The sequence below is a fragment of the Pseudophryne corroboree genome, chromosome 1 (genome assembly GCF_028390025.1).
Source record: "Pseudophryne corroboree isolate aPseCor3 chromosome 1, aPseCor3.hap2, whole genome shotgun sequence".
NCBI lineage: Eukaryota > Metazoa > Chordata > Amphibia > Anura > Myobatrachidae > Pseudophryne > Pseudophryne corroboree.
In genome coordinates, this window is record NC_086444.1 from 698,424,463 (window position 1) to 698,444,514 (window position 20,052).

The following is a 20,052-nucleotide window of genomic DNA, read 5'->3' on the forward strand; positions in this document are numbered from 1 at the left end:
CCTTTAATCGCAAAAGTGTGTTCTATATCAGCAATTCATGTGCTGTGTTGAATGAGGCTTTGGTCAGACCCCATAATGTAGTCTCCCAGTTGGATTAATGCAGGCATGTCCAAACTGCGGCCCTCCAGCTGTTGAGAAACTACACGTCCCAGCATGCCCTGACACAGCTTTAGCATTCTCTGACAGCAAAACTGTGTCAGTGCATGCTGGGATATGTAGCTTCACAACAGCTGGAGGGCCGCAGTTTGGACATGCCTGGATTAATGAGCACATTATTATTTGTGTTCTAACCTTTTCGTCGATAAGGGGTCATTATGAGCACTCTTAATTTTTTTTATGCTTTCGGTCTCCAGCTACGGGTTTGACAAAGGGTTGATTTTTAATTTCTCTTTTTTTTTTTTTTTTTTTTCTTTCTTTTTTTCTCTGGTTTTGTGCTGTGGGCCTTGGTTAGAAAGATATGGAATAGTGAGGGGCTTAAATAGTTTGATATTCACAATTTCAGAGTCCTAATGGAATACTGGATTTTTGGATATGGGCAAATCAACCTGTATGACACTTAATACTAAGTGAGAGATTTGGCAGTGACACAGAGGCAGTAGCTGAAAGAATAAGAAGCTACCAAGAGGAAATCTGAGTGTTCTTAATCAAAACTTTTATATTGGTCTTATTCAGTTCTGGGTCATTCCATATCAAATCAACTCAAAAAAACATAAAAATTTTACTGACCCTCTCCGATTTTTATGAAATTTGTTGTACCAGTAGGATGGGGGGGGGGGGGAACTAATCTACACCAAATTTCAACATCATAGGTTGGATATTTTTGGAGGTGGAGCCATTTAAAAATGACCAAAATATGCAAATTTACTGCTGCGGGGGTCTTTTCGTTTGCCTGTAACTTGAGTTCTAATTAAGACAGAGGTGGTCATTCCGAGTTGTTCGCTCGCAAGCTGCTTTTAGCAGCTTTGCACACGCTAAGCCGCCGCCTACTGGGAGTGAATCTTAGCTTCTCAAAATTGCGAACGAAAGATTCGCAATATTGCGAAAATACTTCTCTGTGCACTTTCTGAGTAGATCTAGACTTACTCTGCCAGTGCGATCAGTTCAGTGCTTGTCGTTCCTGGTTTGACGTCACAAACACACCCAGCGTTCGTTCAGACACTCCTCCGTTTCTCCAGCCACTCCCGCGTTTTTCCCAGAAACGGTAGCGTTTTTTCGCACACACCCATAAAACGGCCAGTTTCCGCCCAGAAACACCCACTTCCTGTCAATCACATTACGATCACCAGAACGAAGAAAAAACCTCGTAATGCCGTGAGTAAAATTCCTAACTGCATAGCAAATTTACTTGGCGCAGTCGCACTGCGGACATTGCGCATGCGCATTAGCGACTAATCGCTCTGTTGCGACAAAAAAATAACAAGCGAACTACTCTGACCCCCAGAGAGCTGAAATTAGTGTAATTTTGAAGCTTATGACTAGATATTTTCACTTCAATTTTAATTTAGTACGGTAGCACTAAAAAAAGTTTAATAACCTTTGACCTCAATTTTTTTTAAAAAGGGATATTTTTTTCTTTCAATTTTTCTTTTAAAAAAATGCCCTTATATCTCTTCTAAATGTGTACCAAATTTCTTTTTGAGACTACTATAGGATGTTGAGCTAATATGTTTTTGTTTACCAGCAGTAATTTAAAATGGTTATTAAATACCAGTAGGTTAATTTTAATAATAAATGGTAATGCAGTTATGCATACAATATAATATAAACATGTTTCTCTAACGTCCTAAGTGGATGCTGGGGACTCCGTAAGGACCATGGGGAATAGCGGCTCCGCAGGAGACTGGGCACAAAGTAAAAGCTTTAGGACTAGCTGGTGTGCACTGGCTCCTCCCCCTATGACCCTCCTCCAAGCCTCCGTTAAGATTTTGTGCCCGAACGAGAAGGGTGCAATCTAGGTGGCTCTCCTGAGCTGCTTAGAGTAAAAGTTTAAATAGGTTTTTTTATTTTCAGTGAGACCTGCTGGCAACAGGCTCACTGCATCGAGGGACTAAGGGGAGAAGAAGCGAACTCACCTGCGTGCAGAGTGGATTGGGCTTCTTAGGCTACTGGACATTAGCTCCAGAGGGACGATCACAGGCCCAGCCATGGATGGGTCCCGGAGCCGCGCCGCCGTCCCCCTTACAGAGCCAGAAGACTGAAGAGGTCCGGAAAATCGGCGGCAGAAGACGTCCTGTCTTCACTAAGGTAGCGCACAGCACCGCAGCTGTGCGCCATTGCTCTCGGCACACTTCACACTACGGTCACTGAGGGTGCAGGGCGCTGGGGGGGGCGCCCTGGGACGCAATGAAAATACTTTAAATCGCTAAAAATACATCACATATAGCTCCTGGGCTATATGGATGTATTTAACCCCTGCCAGTTTTCCACAAAAAAGCAGGAGAAAGGCCGCAGAGAAGGGGGCGGAGCCTATCTCCTCAGCACACAAGCGCCATTTTTTCCTCACAGCTCCGTTGGAGGAAGGCTCCCTGACTCTCCCCTGCAGTCCTGCACTACAGAAACAGGGTAAAACAAGAGAGGGGGGGGCCACTAAATTGGCATATAAATATATACAGCAGCTATATTAGGGGAAAAACACTTATATAAGGTTATCCCTATATATATATATATATATAGCGATCTGGTGTGTGCTGGCAAACTCTCCCTCTGTCTCCCCAAAGGGCTAGTGGGGTCCTGTCCTCTATCGGAGCATTCCCTGTGTGTGTGCTGTGTGTCGGTACGTTGTGTCGACATGTATGAGGAGGAAAATGGTGTGGAGGCGGAGCAATTGCCTGTGTTAGTGATGTCACCCCCTAGGGAGTCGACACCTGACTGGATGGTCTTATGGAAAGAATTACGTGATAGTGTCAGCACTTTACAAAAGACTGTTGACGACATGAGACAGCCGGCAAATCAGTTAATACCTGTACAGGCGTCTCAAGCACCGTCAGGGGCTCTAAAGCGCCCGTTACCTCAGGTGGTCGACACAGACCCAGACACGGACACTGACTCCAGTGTCGACGGTGAGGAAACAAACGTATTTTCCAGTAGGGCCACACGTTACATGATCACGGCAATGAAGGAGGTTTTGAACATTTCTGATACTACAAGTACCACAAAAAAGGGTATTATGTGGGGTGTGAAAAAACTACCCGTAGTTTTTCCAGAATCAGATAATTTAAATGAGGTGTGTGATGAAGCGTGGGTTTCCCCCGATAAAAAACTGCTAATTTCTAAAAAATTATTGGCATTATACCCTTTCCCGCCAGAGGTTAGGGCGCGTTGGGAAACACCCCCTAGGGTAGATAAGGCGCTCACACGCTTATCAAAACAAGTGGCGTTACCGTCTCCTGATACGGCCGCCCTCAAGGAGCCAGCTGATAGAAAGCTGGAAAACATCCTAAAAAGTATATACACACATACTGGTATTATACTGCGACCAGCAATCGCCTCAGCCTGGATGTGCAGTGCTGGGGTGGCTTGGTCGGATTCCCTGACTGAAAATATTGATACCCTGGACAGGGACAGTATTTTATTGACTATAGAGCATTTAAAGGATGCATTTCTATATATGCGAGATGCACAGAGGGATATTTGCACCCTGGCATCAAGAGTAAGTGCGCTGTCCATTTCTGCCAGAAGAGGGTTATGGACGCGACAGTGGTCAGGTGACGCGGATTCCAAACTGCATATGGAAGTATTGCCGTATAAAGGGGAGGAGTTATTTGGGATCGGTCTATCGGACCTGGTGGCCACGGCAACGGCTGGGAAATCCACCTTTTTACCCCAGGTCACCTCTCAGCAGAAAAAGACTCCGTCTTTTCAGCCTCAGTCCTTTCGTCCCCATAAGGGCAAGCGGGCAAAAGGCCACTCATATCTGCCCCGGGGCAGAGGAAAGGGAAAAAGACTGCAGCAGGCAGCCTCTTCCCAGGAACAGAAGCCCTCCCCCGCTTCTGCCAAGTCCTCAGCATGACGCTGGGGCCTTACAAGCGGACTCAGGTATGGTGGGGGGTCGTCTCAAGAAATTCAGGGCGCAGTGGGCTCACTCGCAAGTGGACCCCTGGATCCTACAAGTAGTATCTCAGGGGTACAAATTGGAATTCGAGACGTCTCCCCCTCGCCGGTTCCTGAAGTCTGCTTTACCAACGTCTCCCTCCGACAGGGAGGCGGTATTGGAAGCCATTCACAAGCTGTATTCCCAGCAGGTGATAATCAAGGTACCCCTCCTACAACAGGGAAAGGGGTACTATTCCACACTATTGTGGTACCGAAGCCGGACGGCTCGGTGAGACCTATTCTAAATCTGAAATCTTTGAACACTTACATAAAAAGGTTCAAATTCAAGATGGAGTCACTCAGAGCAGTGATAGCGAGCCTGGAAGAAGGGGACTATATGGTGTCTCTGGACATCAAGGATGCTTACCTCCATGTCCCAATTTACCCTTCTCACCAAGGGTACCTCAGGTTTGTGGTACAAAACTGTCATTATCAGTTTCAGACGCTGCCGTTTGGATTGTCCACGGCGCCCCGGGTCTTTACCAAGGTAATGGCCGAAATGATGATTCTTCTTCGAAGAAAAGGCGTCTTAATTATCCCTTACTTGGACGATCTCCTGATAAGGGCAAGGTCCAGGGAACAGTTAGAGGTCGGAGTAGCACTATCTCAAGTAGTACTACGACAGCACGGGTGGATTCTAAATATTCCAAAATCGCAGCTGATTCCGACGACTCGTCTGCTGTTTCTAGGGATGATGCTGGACACAGTCCAGAAAAAGGTGTTTCTCCCGGAGGAGAAAGCCAGGGAGTTATCCGAGCTAGTCAGGAACCTCCTAAAACCAGGCCAAGTGTCAGTGCATCAATGCACAAGGGTCCTGGGAAAAATGGTGGCTTCTTACGAAGCGATTCCATTCGGCAGATTCCACGCAGCAACTTTTCAATGGGATCTGCTGGACAAATGGTCCGGATCGCATCTTCAGATGCATCAGCGGATAACCCTGTCTCCAAGGACAAGGGTGTCTCTCCTGTGGTGGTTGCAGAGTGCTCATCTTCTAGAGGGCCGCAGATTCGGCATTCAGGACTGGGTCCTGGTGACCACGGATGCCAGCCTGAGAGGCTGGGGAGCAGTCACACAGGGAAAAAATTTCCAGGGCTTGTGGCCAAGCATGGAAACGTCATTTCACATAAATATCCTGGAACTAAGGGCCATTTACAATGCCCTAAGTCAAGCAAGGCCTCTGCTTCAAGGTCAGCCGGTGTTGATTCAATCGGACAACATCACGGCAGTCGCCCACATAAACAGACAGGGCGGCACAAGAAGCAGGAGGGCAATGGCAGAAACTGCAAGGATTCTTCGCTGGGCGGAAAATCATGTGATAGCACTGTCAGCAGTGTTCATTCCGGGAGTGGACAACTGGGAAGCAGACTTCCTCAGCAGACACGACCTCCACCCGGGGGAGTGGGGACTTCACCCAGAAGTCTTCCACATGATTGTGAACCGTTGGGGAAAACCAAAGGTGGACATGATGGCGTCCCGCCTCAACAAAAAACTAGACAGATATTGCGCCAGGTCAAGGGACCCTCAGGCAATAGCGGTGGACGCTCTGATAACACCGTGGGTGTACCAGTCAGTGTATGTGTTCCCTCCTCTGCCTCTCATACCCAAGGTACTGAGAATCATAAGAAGGAGAGGAGTAAGAACTATACTCGTGGCTCCGGATTGGCCAAGGAGGACTTGGTACCCGGAACTTCAAGAGATGCTCACGGAGGACCCGTGGCCTCTACCTCTAAGAAGGGACCTGCTCCAGCAGGGACCCTGTCTGTTCCAAGACTTACCGCGGCTGCGTTTGACGGCATGGCGGTTGAACGCCGGATCCTGAAGGAAAAAGGCATTCCGGATGAAGTCATCCCTACCCTGATCAAAGCCAGGAAGGATGTAACCGTGCAACATTATCACCGTATCTGGCGTAAATATGTTGCGTGGTGTGAGGCCAGGAAGGCCCCTACAGAGGAATTTCAACTGGGTCGTTTCCTGCATTTCCTGCAAACAGGACTGTCTATGGGCCTAAAATTAGGGTCCATTAAGGTTCAAATTTCGGCCCTGTCGATTTTCTTCCAAAAAGAACTAGCTTCAGTTCCTGAAGTTCAGACGTTTGTCAAAGGGGCACTGCATATACAGCCTCCTTTTGTGCCTCCAGTGGCACCTTGGGATCTCAATGTGGTGTTGGGATTCCTAAAATCACATTGGTTTGAACCACTCACCACTGTGGACTTAAAATACCTCACATGGAAAGTGGTAATGCTGTTAGCCCTGGCTTCAGCCAGGCGTGTTTCAGAATTGGCGGCTTTATCTTATAAAAGCCCTTACCTAATTTTCCATACGGACAGGGCAGAATTGAGGACTCGTCCTCAATTTCTCCCTAAGGTGGTTTCAGCATTTCACTTGAACCAGCCTATTGTGGTGCCTGCGGCTACTAGGGACTTGGAAGACTCCAAGTTGCTGGACGTAGTCAGGGCCCTGAAAATATATGTTTCCAGGACGGCTGGAGTCAGAAAATCTGACTCGCTGTTTATCCTGTATGCACCCAACAAGCTGGGTGCTCCTGCTTCTAAGCAGACTATTGCTCGTTGGATTTGTAGTACAATTCAGCTTGCACATTCTGTGGCAGGCCTGCCACAGCCAAAATCTATAAAAGCCCATTCCACAAGGAAAGTGGGCTCATCTTGGGCGGCTGCCCGAGGGGTCTCGGCTTTACAACTTTGCCGAGCAGCTACTTGGTCAGGGGCAAACACGTTTGCTAAATTCTACAAATTTGATACCCTGGCTGAGGAGGACCTGGAGTTCTCTCATTCGGTGCTACAGAGTCATCCGCACTCTCCCGCCCGTTTGGGAGCTTCGGTATAATCCCCATGGTCCTTACGGAGTCCCCAGCATCCACTTAGGACGTTAGAGAAAATAAGAATTTACTTACCGATAATTCTATTTCTCATAGTCCGTAGTGGATGCTGGGCGCCCATCCCAAGTGCGGATTGTCTGCAATACTTGTACATAGTTATTGTTACAAAATCGGGTTATTATTGTTGTGAGCCATCTTGTCAGAGGCTCCTTTGTTATCATGCTGTTAACTGGGTTCAGATAACAGGTTGTACGGTGTGATTGGTGTGGCTGGTATGAGTCTTACCCGGGATTCAAAATCCTTCCTTATTGTGTACGCTCGTCCGGGCACAGTATCCTAACTGAGGCTTGGAGGAGGGTCATAGGGGGAGGAGCCAGTGCACACCAGCTAGTCCTAAAGCTTTTACTTTGTGCCCAGTCTCCTGCGGAGCCGCTATTCCCCATGGTCCTTACGGAGTCCCCAGCATCCACTACGGACTATGAGAAATAGAATTATCGGTAAGTAAATTCTTATTTTCATAGATGTGTGTGTGTGTGTGTGTGTGTGTGTGTGTGTGTGTATATATATATATATATATATATATATATATATATATATAATATGTGATTGTTCTGCAATGGTAGATCAATCGCACCTTCAGTGCTTCCTAAATGTAAATAACTGGTTCATACAGTCCTAAAGTGACAATCATGTGCGTACCGGATGGGAGATTAGAGATGGCCTGTAGAAGTATCTTTTTAGGATTCTTCCTTGGTGACCTTGTCCTCCTAGTGATATCCAACCGTCATAGGTTTTTTAAAAATGGATATAAAACGTATAAATAAAAGTGCACATTCACAGTGATAAAGTGACTTTGTGCTTTTGTGCAAAAAAGGGCAAAATATGCACTCAACTTGGTGCTAAAGTGCTCTATGCAGTGATAAAAGTGCAAATAGTAGTGCAAAGAGCAAAGGGTCTTTATAAGTGCCACCTGGTGGTAATGTACAATTTTACCATCTACCAAGATGAAAAAAACAGCACTTCCCTTGAACCCAAGAAAAAAAGAGGGATAATGAGATGTTACTCACTCTTTTATTTAACACAGGTCCCTATTAGCGTTCCTCACATTAGGAGCCCTTAAAACCAAGAAAATTCTCCCATACAGAGGGAAAAAACTCCTGATAGTGTGATAACGTTTTATACATTTATTACACGTAACAACAATTGACCCCTGAGGAAGTCCCAATATTGCTAAACGGGACGAAACGCGTTGAATAGATGACCTCTGACCTTCCACCCTGCTATGCATGATGCAGGTAAGCATTTTATTTTTTTTAAATTGTACAAGTCCAATTTACTGTTTGTTGTTACGTGTAACGTGTAACAGGCCATCTCTAATCTCCCATCTGGTACGCACATATGATTGTCACTTTAGGACTGTATGAACCAGTTATTTACATTTAGGAAGCACTGAAGGCGCGATTGATCTACCATTAAAGAACATTTTTATCATTGTGTTTATTGGAAATTGAGCACATTTGAGATCTGATTACTGCCACTACGTAACTGTTTGGAGTGCTTTTTATAGGAGAATAACTCCGTATGGGCATCCATTACTTTGTATTTTACACATTGTATATTATTTGGGCACATTTTTGTTTGATAGGTTGTAGCGCTAATTGCATCACCTTTATTTTTATATATATATATATATATATATATATATATATACATACATATATATATATATATATATATATATATATCCAGAATTGGTCGCACTCACATCTTCAGAGGGGACAACAACTGGGGTGATCACTCCAAATGCCAGGCATTTAAATTATAGAGAAAAAGGTAGAGGCACTCTCCAGATTTAATAAAGATGCAAAAAGTACTTACTGCTGGATATCTGGGTAGACCCTGCGTTTGGTCTTATGTTCTGATGAAATTATTGCTGTATACTGCCTCCTGAGGAAGGCCCTTTGTGGGCCGAAAGCGCTTGAGGACATTTCAAGGAACACCGTTCGGGTGTACTGTGTAACGTATCAATAAATTTACTTTTTGCATCTTTATTAAATCTGGAGAGTGCCTCTACCTTTTTCTCTATATATATATATATATATATATATATATATATATATATATATATATAGTGTGTATGTGGGCCTGCACTCCCACCACTTGAGATATGGGCCCCGGTGCCCTCTGGTACAGATGTATTAGATAGAAGGCGATAAATCAATCAGCGGCACTCGAGGTCTTGTAACAGCAGGCAAGTGTATTAAAACTTCACGGCATATAAACAATCTCAGATGGAAAAAGTGTTCATGCTCAGAAATGGTTGGTTTTAAGCAATTTAAAAGAGGCGTATGCACCATGATACTGTTGCAGTTCATTTATTTCAGGGGTTACTCATACATTTTCTCTGACGTCCTAAGTGGATGCTGGGACTCCGTAAGGACCATGGGGATTAGCGGCTCCGCAGGAGACTGGGCACAACTAAAGAAAACTTTAGTACTACCTGGTGTGCACTGGCTCCTCCCACTAAGACCCTCCTCCAGACCTCAGTTAGATTCTTGTGCCCGGCTGAACTGGATGCACACTAGGGGCTCTCCTGAGCTCCTAGAAAGAAAGTATATTTAGGTTTTTTATTTTACAGTGAGATCTGCTGGCAACAGACTCACTGCAGCGAGGGACTAAGGGGAGAAGAAGCGAACCTACCTAACAGGTGGTAGTTTGGGCTTCTTAGGCTACTGAACACCATTAGCTCCAGAGGGATCGACCGCAGGACCCGACCTTGGTGTTCGTTCCCGGAGCCGCGCCGCCGTCCCCCTTACAGAGCCAGAAGCATGAAGAGTCCGGAAAATCGGCGGCAGAAGACTTCGGTCTTCACCAAGGTAGCGCACAGCACTGCAGCTGTGCGCCATTGCTCCTCATGTACACCTCACACTCCGGTCACTGATGGGTGCAGGGCGCTGGGGGGGGGGGGGGGCGCCCTGAGGGCAATATAAGACACCTTGGCTGGCAAATCATCACAATATATAGTCCCAGGGCTATATATGTGATAAATTACCCCTGCCAGAATCCATAAAAAAGCGAGAGAAAAGTCTGCCGAAAAAGGGGCGGGGCTTCTCCCTCAGCACACTGGCGCCATTTTTTCTTCACAGTGCAGCTGGAAGACAGCTCCCCAGGCTCTCCCCTGTAGTTTTCAGGCTCAACGGGTTAAAAAGAGAGGGGGGGCACTAAATTTAGGCGCAATATATGTATACAAGCAGCTATTGGGGGAAAAATCACTCCGTTATAGTGTTAATCCCTGCATTATATAGCGCTCTGGTGTGTGCTGGCATACTCTCTCTCTCTGTCTCCCCAAAGGACTTTGTGGGGTCCTGTCCTCAGTCAGAGCATTCCCTGTGTGTGTGCGGTGTGTCGGTACGGCTGTGTCGACATGTTGGATGAGGAAGGTTACGTGGAGTCGGAGCAGAGGCCGATAAATGGGATGTCGCCCCCTGTAGGGCCGACACCAGAGTGGATGGATAGGTGGAAGGTATTAACCGACAATGTCAACTCCTTACATAAAAGGCTGGATGACGTAACAGCTGTGGGACAGCCGGCTTCTCAGCCCGCGCCTGCCCAGGCGTCTCAAAGGCCATCAGGGGCTCAAAAAACGCCCGTTACCTAAGATGGCAGACACAGATGTCGACACGGAGTCTGACTCCAGTGTCGACGAGGTTGGGACATATACACAATCCACTAGGAACATCCGTTACATGATCTCGGCAATGAAAAATGTGTTACGCATTTCTGACATGAACCCAAGTACCACATAAAAGGGGTTTTATTTTTGGGGAGAAAAAGCAGCCAGTGTTTTGTTCCCCCATCAGATGAATGAATGAAGTGTGTAAAGAAGCTTGGGTTCCCCCGATAAGAAACTGGTAATATCTAAAAAGTTACTGATGGCGTACCCTTTCCCGCCAGAGGATAGGTCACGTTGGGAGATATCCCTTAGGGTGGATAAGGCGCTCACACGTTTGTCAAAAAAGGTGGCACTGCCGTCTTAGGATACGGCCACCTTAAAGGAGCCTGCTGATAAAAAGCAGGAGGCTATCCTGAAGTCTGTATATACACACTCGGGTTATATACTGAGACCTGCAATTGCCTCAGCATAAATAGTGCTGCTGCAGCGTGGTCTGATACCCTGTCAGATAATATTAATACTCTAAGACAGGGATAATATTTTGCTAACATAGAGCATATTAAAGACGTCGTCTTATATATAAAGGATGCACAGAGGGATACTTGCCGGCTGGCATCCAGAATTAATGCACTGTCCATTCTGCCAGGAGGGTATTAGAAACCCGGCAGTGGACAGGTGATGCTGCCTGTAAAAGGCACATGGAGATTCTGCCTTATAAGGGTGAGGAATTGTTTGGGGATGGTCTCTGGGACCTCGTATCCACAGCAACAGCTGGGAAGAAAAAAATTTACCTCAGGTTTCCTCACAGCCTAAGAAAGCACCGTATTTTCAGGTACAGTCCTTTCGGCTTCAGAAAAGCAAGCGGGTCAAAGGCACTTCCTTTCTGCACAGAGACAAGGGAAGAAGGAAAAAATCAAAAATCTTCCCCCGCTTCCTCTGAGTCCACCGCATGACGCTGGGGCTCCACAGGTGGAGACAGGTGCAGAAGGGGTGCGTCTCGGGAACTTCAGGGACCAGCGGGCTTGCCCACAGGTGGATCCCTAGGTTCTGCAAATAGTATCACAGGGATACAGGCTGGAGTTCGAGGCGACTCCCCCTCGCCGTTACCTCACATCAGCCTTGCCTGCTGCCCTCGGAGAAAGGTAGTACTGGCGGCAATTCACAAGCTGTACTTCCAGCAGGTGAAATCAAGGTACCCCTCCTTCAACAAGGCCGGGGTTACTATTTCAAAATGTTGTGGTACCGAAACCAGACTGTTCGGTGAGACCCATTCTAAAATTGAAAGCCATGAACACTTATATACGAAGGTTCAAGTTCAAAATGGAATCGCTCAGGGCGATTATTGCAAGCCTGGAGAATTTCATGGTATCTCTGGACATCAAGAATGCTTACCTGCATGTCCCTATTTACCCTCTTCACCAGGAGTACCTCAAAATTGTGGTACAGGATTGTCATTACCAATTCCAGACGTTGCCGTTGGTCTGTCCCCGGCACCGAGGTATTTACCAAGGTAATGGCCGAAATAATTATCCCGTACTTGGAGGATCTCCTTATAAAGGCGAGGTCCAGGGAGCAGTTGTTCGTCGGAGTAGCACTATCTCGGGAAGTGCTACAACAGCACGGCTGGATTCTGAATATTCCAAAGTCGCAGCTGGTTCCTACGACGCGTCTACTGTTCCTGGGTATGGTTCTGGACACAGAACAGGATAAAAAGGGTTTCTCCCGGAGGAGAAGTCCAAGGAGTTGTCTCTAGACAGAGACCTCCTAATACGTATACAGGTGTCGGTGCATCAATGCACGCGAGCCCTGGGAAAGATGGTAGCTTCTTACGAAGAAATTCCATTCGCCAGGTCCCATGCAAGGATTTTCCAGTGGGATCTGTTGGACAAGTGATCCGGGTCGCATCTTCAGATGCATCGGCGGATAACCCTGTCTCCAAGGGCCAGGGTGTCGCTGTTGTGGTGGCTGCAGAGTGCTCATCTTCTAGGGGGCCGCAGATTCGGCATACAGGACTGGGTCCTGGTGACCACAGATGCCAGCCTTCGAGGCTGGGGGGCAGTCACACAGGGAAGAAACTTCCAAGGCTATGGAAAAGTCAGGAGACTTCCCTACACATAAATATTCTGGAACTAAGGGCCATTTACAATGCCCTAAGTCAGGCTAGACCCCTGCTTCAACACCGGCCGGTGCTGATCCAGTCAGACAACATCACGGCGGTCGCTCATATAAACCGACAGGGCGGCACATGAAGCAGGATGGCGATGGCAGAAGCCACAAGGATTCTCCGATGGGCGGAAAATCATGTGTTAGCACTGTCAGCAGTGTTCATTCCCGGAGTGGACAACTGAGAAGCAGACTTTCTCAGAAGACACGACCTCCACCCGGGAGAGTGGGGACTTCATCCAGATGTCTTCCAAATGATTGTACACCGTTGGGAAAGGCCACAGGTGGACATGATGGCGTCCCGCCTCAACTAAAAGTTACAAAGATATTGCGCCAGGTCAAGGACCCTCAGGCGATAGCTGTGGACGCCCTGGTAACACCGTGGGTGTACCAGTCGGTGTATGTGTTCCCTTCTCTGCCTCTCTTACCCAGGGTAATGAGAATAATAAGAAGGAGAGGAGTAAGAACTATACTCATTGTTCCGGGTTGGCCAAGAAGAGCTTGGTAACCAGAACTCCAAGAAATGATCTCAGAGGACCCATGGCCTCTGCCGCTCAGACAGGACCTGCTGCAGCAGGGGGCCTGTCTGTTCCAAGACGTGCTGCGTTGACGGCATGGCGGTTGAACGCTGGATCCTGAAGGAAAAGGGAATTCCGGAGGAAGTTATCCCTACGCTATTTAAAGCTAGGAAAGAAGTGAACGCAAACCATTATCACCGCATATGGCGGAAATATGTTGCGTACTGTGAGGCCAGGAAGGAGAAATTTCAGCTAGGTCGATTTCTGCACTTCCTACAGTCAGAGGTGACTATGGGCCTAAAATTGGGTTACATTAAGGTCCAGATTTCGGCTCTATCGATTTTCTTCCAAAATTGTACTGGCTTCACTGCCTGAAGTTCAGACTTTTGTTAAGGGAGTGCTGCATAGTCAGCCCCCGTTTGTGCCTCCAGTGGCACCGTGGGATCTCAACGTGGTGTTGGATTTCCTGAAGTCGCATTGGGTTGAGCCACTTAAATCCGTGGAGCTATAATACCTCACGTGGAAGGTGGTCATTCTGTGGGCCTTGGCGTCGGCCAGGCGTGTATCAGAATTGGCGGCTTTGTCATACAAAAGCCCTTATCTGTATTTTATATGGATAAGGCGGAATTAAGGACTCGTTCCCAATTCCTTCCTAAGGTGGTATCAGTTTTTCATGTGAACCAACCTATTGTGGTGCCTGCGGCTACTTGGGACTTGGAGGATTCCAAGTTACTGGACGTAGTCAGGGCCCTGAAAAGTATATGTTTCCAGGACAGCTGGAGTCAGGAAGACTGACTCGCTATTTCTTCTGTATGCACCCAACAAGCTGGGTGCTCCTGCTTCTAAGCAGATGATTGCTCGCTGAATCTGTAGCACGATTCAACTTGCACATTCTGCGGCTGGACTGCCGCACCCTAAATCTGTAAAAGCCCATTCCACGAGGAAAGTGGGCTCTTCTTGGGCGGCTGCCCGAGGGGTCTCGGCTTTACAACTTTGCCGAGCTGTTACTTGGTCGGGTTAAAACATTTTTGTAAGAGTCTACAAGTTTGATACCCTGGCTGAGGAGGACCTAGAGTTTGCTCATTCGGTGCTGCAGAGTCATCCGCACTCTCCCGCCCGTTTGGGAGCTTTGGTATAATCCCCATGGTCCTTACGGAGTCCCAGCATCCACTTAGGACGTCAGAGAAAATAAGATTTTACTCACCGGTAAATCTATTTCTCGTAGTCCGTAGTGGATGCTGGGCGCCCATCGCAAGTGCGGATTGTCTGCAATACTTGTTTATAGTTATTGCCTAACTAAAGGGTTATTGTTGAGCCATCTGTTGAGAGGCTCAGTTATATTTCATACTGTTAACTGGGTATAGTATCACGAGTTATACGGTGTGATTGGTGTGGCTGGTATGAGTCTTACCCGGGATTCAAAATCCTTCCTTATTGTGTACGCTCGTCCGGGCACAGTATCCTGAGGTCTGGAGGAGGGTCTTAGTGCGAGGAGCCAGTGCACACCAGGTAGTCCTAAAGTTTTCTTTAGTTGTGCCCAGTCTCCTGCGGAGCCGCTAATCCCCATGGTCCTTACGGAGTCCCAGCATCCACTACGGACTACGAGAAATAGATTTACCGGTGAGTAAAATCTTATTTTCTTAAGGAAAAGTATCCTATCGTTACAAAGATCATTTATTTCTCAGATGGAGCTGCCTCTCAGTATAAAAATCGAAAGAATTTCATTAATCTTTGCTGTCACGAGCAAGACTTTGGAATTCCAGCTGAGTGGCACTTTTCAGCCACCTCCCATGGAAAAGGGGCATGTGATGGAGTTGGTGGCACTGTGAAAGATTAGCTGCACGAGCCAGTCTCCAAAGGCCGTATGATCAACAAATAATGACACCTCGACAATTGTTTGATTGGGCCGTTGAGAATGTCCCAGCTGTCTCTTTCAAGTACGCCAGTTCAGCTGACCACGAGGCAGAAGAGAAGTTCCTGGAAGCTCGATTTGAGCAATCCCGCACAATTGCTGGAACCCAGAAACTACTTCCCTTTATTCCCTTATCAACAGCTACTCTGTCAACTAAAGTTTATTCCTACTCTACATCTTCGAAAGTGGAACGAGTTTGTTTACTGGAGGACGAAGTAGAATTTAAAGACATTAAAGGATTTGTCACTTGTGTGTATGATGCAGAGTGGTGGGTAGCATGTGTTCTTGACGTAGATGAAAAGTACGAATTAGTAAAGGTCAGCTTTCTCCACCCACAAGGACCATCCCCATCATACAAATACCCAGGGAAACCGACATTCTTCTAGTTCCTTGTTGTTATATACTAACAGTAGACCCAATGACTACAGGACGTGTGTACACCATTACAGAAAGAGAAACTGTCTGCAATTTCAAAACTAAACTCATGGAAAGCATGAACAAAACATGGTCAGTTATATATGTTAAGGTTATATTGCTGTTTTTCAAAACTTTATAATACACTGTCTGCAAGTGAGAATTTTGTATAATTTAGCTGCCTGCTTTTCAGTTAATTGTTATCGCATTATACCATGGGAGTCCCAAAGTGAAATTTGGTGCATGTTTAAATAAATATGGGAGAACTCCTAAATAAAAAATAAATAAAAAAATGATTAAAAAAAATCTCTATTTTTTAAAAATTTAGGTCAAAGGTTATTAAACTTTTTTTAATACTACCTTACTAAATAAAAATTGAAGTGAAAAGATCTAGTCATAAGCTTCAAAATGACACTAATTTCGTCTCTCTGTCTTAATAAGAACTCAAGTTACAGGCAAACAAAAAGACCCCCGCAGCAGTAAAATTGCATATATTGGTCATTTTTAAATGGCTCCACCTCCTAAAATATCCAACCTATGATGTTGAAATTTGGTGTAAATTAGTTTCTCGTCAGGCGTAACAAGAACAGCAAATTACATTGAAATCGGTGATGGTCATGAAAATGGCTCTGTTGATTTGATGTGGAATGACCCTTCTGAAAAATTCTTTAAACGTAACTCTTGCGTAAATTGCATTTGTGAATGTTATTCAGTAACTCTTAAGTAAATTGCACTTTACATTGATCTCACTGTTGTGTTATTTACTGGCACCCATTTTGATATTAATTAAACTTGCAATACGTGTTATAATATTAACAATCCAACCCTTTGTTTTTCTGACAGTGGAGGGACATGACTCCAGTGAAGATGCTTGCTCTTGCATGGAACTGATGATTTGGCGTATAAAGGAAGATGCTAAGGTGAAACGGTGACATGCAGCAAAGATATCGCAGCATCACATAAACTGCCAACAGACTGACAAGTGAAAATGCCATTTTTAACTGGTTACAGTTATTTGGTACCTACTTGAATCCTCACAGAAATGGAGGCATCAGACCAGGATAGAATGTTTTGTTGAAGATGAAGAACATTAGGCTGTTTTTGAAGAGTGGGAAAGTATTTTGGTATATAGCTTGTTTTTTTGTTCTCTTTTTCCCGATTGAAAATGGCAAAGCAACAGATTAAAAGAATGCAAACATATGTTTACCAAATTTTTCCTTGAGGCACCTCCTGAGTGGGTAATGTTGTGCTCCCCCTCTCAGAAATGTTTGCAGAATTGTAATAGGTCAACAAAACAATGACACAAATGTGTTCTGAAAGTTGACCAACATAAACTCAATGTTATTCTAAATATGCAGCTTTACAAAAGTAAGTCAATAAAACAATGTTGTGGAATATTTCCTCTCGCAAGGCTTATGAGGAGACATTCGGCCATAAACCTTCCAGTAAATTCTATGTAATACTGAGAATCAACGAGGGTTTTTGTTTTTGCAGAGTACAGAAGTCCTTTTTCTATTTTAAATAACTAATTTATTTGTATGTGTCCATTTTATAGGTTTCCTTTATTAATACACAGTTTATTAGTATAATCTTCCCCTCTTCATTATGGATCAGGGCAACAAAAGCTAACATATTAGTTTTTTACTTAATTTCTTCCCCCTCATTGCATGCCTCACAAATCTTATTAATATAAATCTTTTGTGCCTAAGAAAAGGTGTAGCTGTGACCATCTCTAAAATATTTAGAGGTGTAAAATGTTGCACATAGACTCAAATGAAGGCAAGCTAAGACAGGACTGGAACCTCCTATGGAGTAGAAGGGCAATAAAAAAAAGTCTTACTGTGGAGTATGCATTATCACAAAATGAGTGATAACGGGCTTGTAAAAAGAAATACATATATTTTTTTTTAAACAAACAGAAGTCCAGTTGAGGAACAAATATAAAAATCTTTTTTTGAAGCCTTTTTTTTTTTTTTTTTTTTTTGTGCAAAATGTATATTACTTGTGTTTTATGTATTTGTCCTTAACTTGAGGTATTTTTTATTTTTCATGAGCACATTACATTTATTTGTACAGGGTTTAATTTTTTTTTTTTTTATATTTCCCAATGTGTATTTATTTTGTCCCTGGCAACTTCAAGCAAAGTGATACCTGTAACTAATTACAATGTGGATCTCTGAGCAGGAAGGATGTCCCTCTACTTTTGTATTTTCCCTGTCTGATCCTACCCTCCATCAAGGAGTATCCCCACAACAGGCCACACTTGAAATGTACACTGCTCTATTCATTTCCTTTTGTTATTGTACAGCATTTTATTTACTTACATTTTTTGTATAAAAAAAAATTTTTTTGGGCAGGTCTAATTTTATTTTTATTATATCAAGGGTACATTTGCACATGCTAGGAACATGTGTGTCATTGCTTCTGGCTGAAATACTTGTTGCCATGTGTCATTTAGGGGTGTAGTACTGGTGACCGGCGGTCTCCTGACCGCCGGTCACCTTACCGACGCTGGGATCCCGGCAGCATACCGACGCCGGGATCCCGGCGGGGAGGGGCGAGTGCAGCAAGCCCCTTGCGGGCTCGGTGGCGACCTGCGGTCGCCACGGGTTCTATTCCCACTCTATGGGTGTCGTGGACACCCACGAGTGGAAATAGTCCCTGTTGGTCGGCATGCCGACCATCGGGATAGTGAGCCGTCGGGCTCACGGAGGAGGTCATGTGACTGTCGGTCAGCTGACCGGCAGTCACATGACTACCACCCGTCATTTAGTAAGAAAAGCCCACTCCTCTGAGATGAGATGTATTGAACTATAAGAAGGATTGAAATACTGAAATCCCCATTCTGCAGATATTTTCCTACAGTAGTCTTCAAACATTTGGACACCCCTGGTCAAACGGCATTTGCTGAAACTGTTAGTGTTACTGCAATCTCTGTAGGATATGAACTTCAACACACAATTTAAGTATCTTTTTAATACACAATTACTATATATTTCTCTAACGTCCTAGTGGATGCTGGGGACTCCGTCAGGACCATGGGGAATAGCGGCTCCGCAGGAGACAGGGCACAAAAGCAAGCTTTTAGGATCACATGGTGTGTACTGGCTCCTCCCCCTATGACCCTCCTCCAAGCCTCTGTTAGGTTTTTGTGCCCGTCCGAGCAGGGTGCAATCTAGGTGGCTCTCTTAAAGAGTTGCTTAGAAAAAGTTTTTAGGTTCTTTATTTTCAGTGAGTCCTGCTGGCAACAGGCTCACTGCATCGAGGGACTTAGGGGAGAGAAGTAAACTCACCTGCGTGCAGGATGGATTGGCTTCTTAGGCTACTGGACACCATTAGCTCCAGAGGGAGTCGGAACACAGGTCTCGCCCTGGGGTTCGTCCCGGAGCCGCGCCGCCGACCCCCCTTGCAGATGCTGAAGATTGAAGAGGTCCGGAACCAGGCGGCAGAAGACTTTCAGTCTTCATCAGGTAGCGCACAGCACTGCAGCTGTGCGCCATTGTTGTCAGCACACTTCACACAGCGGTCAAGGGAGGGTGCAGGGCGCGGGGGGGGGGGCGCCCTGGGCAGCAATGTATAATACCTGTATGGCGAAAAATACATCACATATAGCCCTTGAGGCTATATGGATGTATTTAACCCCTGCCAGATATCACAAACTCCGGAGAAGAAGCCCGCCGAAAAGGGGGCGGGGCCTATTCTCCTCAGCACACAGCGCCATTTTCCCTCACAGAAATGCTGGTGGGAAGGCTCCCATGCTCTCCCCTGCACTGCACTACAGAAACAGGGTTAAAACAGAGAGGGGGGGCACTGATTTGGCGATATGAATATATATTAAATGCTATAAGGGAGGAACACTTATATAAAGGTTGTCCCTATATAATTATAGCGTTTTGGTGTGTGCTGGCAAACTCTCCCTCTGTCTCCCCAAAGGGCTAGTGGGTCCTGTCCTCTATCAGAGCATTCCCTATGTGTGTGCTGTATGTCGGTACGTGTGTGTCGACATGTATGAGGAAAATGTTGGTGAGGAGGCGGAGCAAATTGCCTGTAATGGTGATGTCACTCTCTAGGGAGTCGACACCGGAATGGATGGCTTATTTATGGAATTACGTGATAATGTCAACACGCTGCAAGCCGGTTGACGACATGAGACGGCCGGCGAACAAATTAGTACCTGCCCAGGCGTCTCAAACACTGTCAGGGGCTGTAAAACGCCCATTTACCTCAGTCGGTCGACACAGACCCAGACACGGACACTGATTTCAGTGTCGACGGTGAAGAAACAAACGTATTTTCCTTTAGGGCCACACGTTAAGGGCAATGAAGGAGGTGTTACATATTTCTGATACTACAAGTACCACAAAAAAGGGTATTATGTGGGATGTGAAAAAACTACCTGTAGTTTTTCCTGAATCAGATAAATTAAATGAAGTGTGTGATGATG

The 20,052-nt window shown here is 45.7% G+C and overlaps 1 protein-coding gene across 1 annotated transcript in view; it reads left to right on the forward strand.

Annotated features, from left to right (window-relative positions):
- REXO1 (RNA exonuclease 1 homolog) overlaps window positions 1-17,961 on the forward strand; it is a 316,981-nt gene extending 299,020 nt beyond the window's left edge. The window contains exon 16 of the mRNA XM_063914821.1: window positions 16,452-17,961. Within this exon, the coding sequence (XP_063770891.1) occupies window positions 16,452-16,540 (89 nt within the window). The 3' untranslated portion in view covers window positions 16,541-17,961. The remainder of the gene's footprint in view (window positions 1-16,451) is intronic.
- Window positions 17,962-20,052: the final 2,091 nt, after the last annotated feature.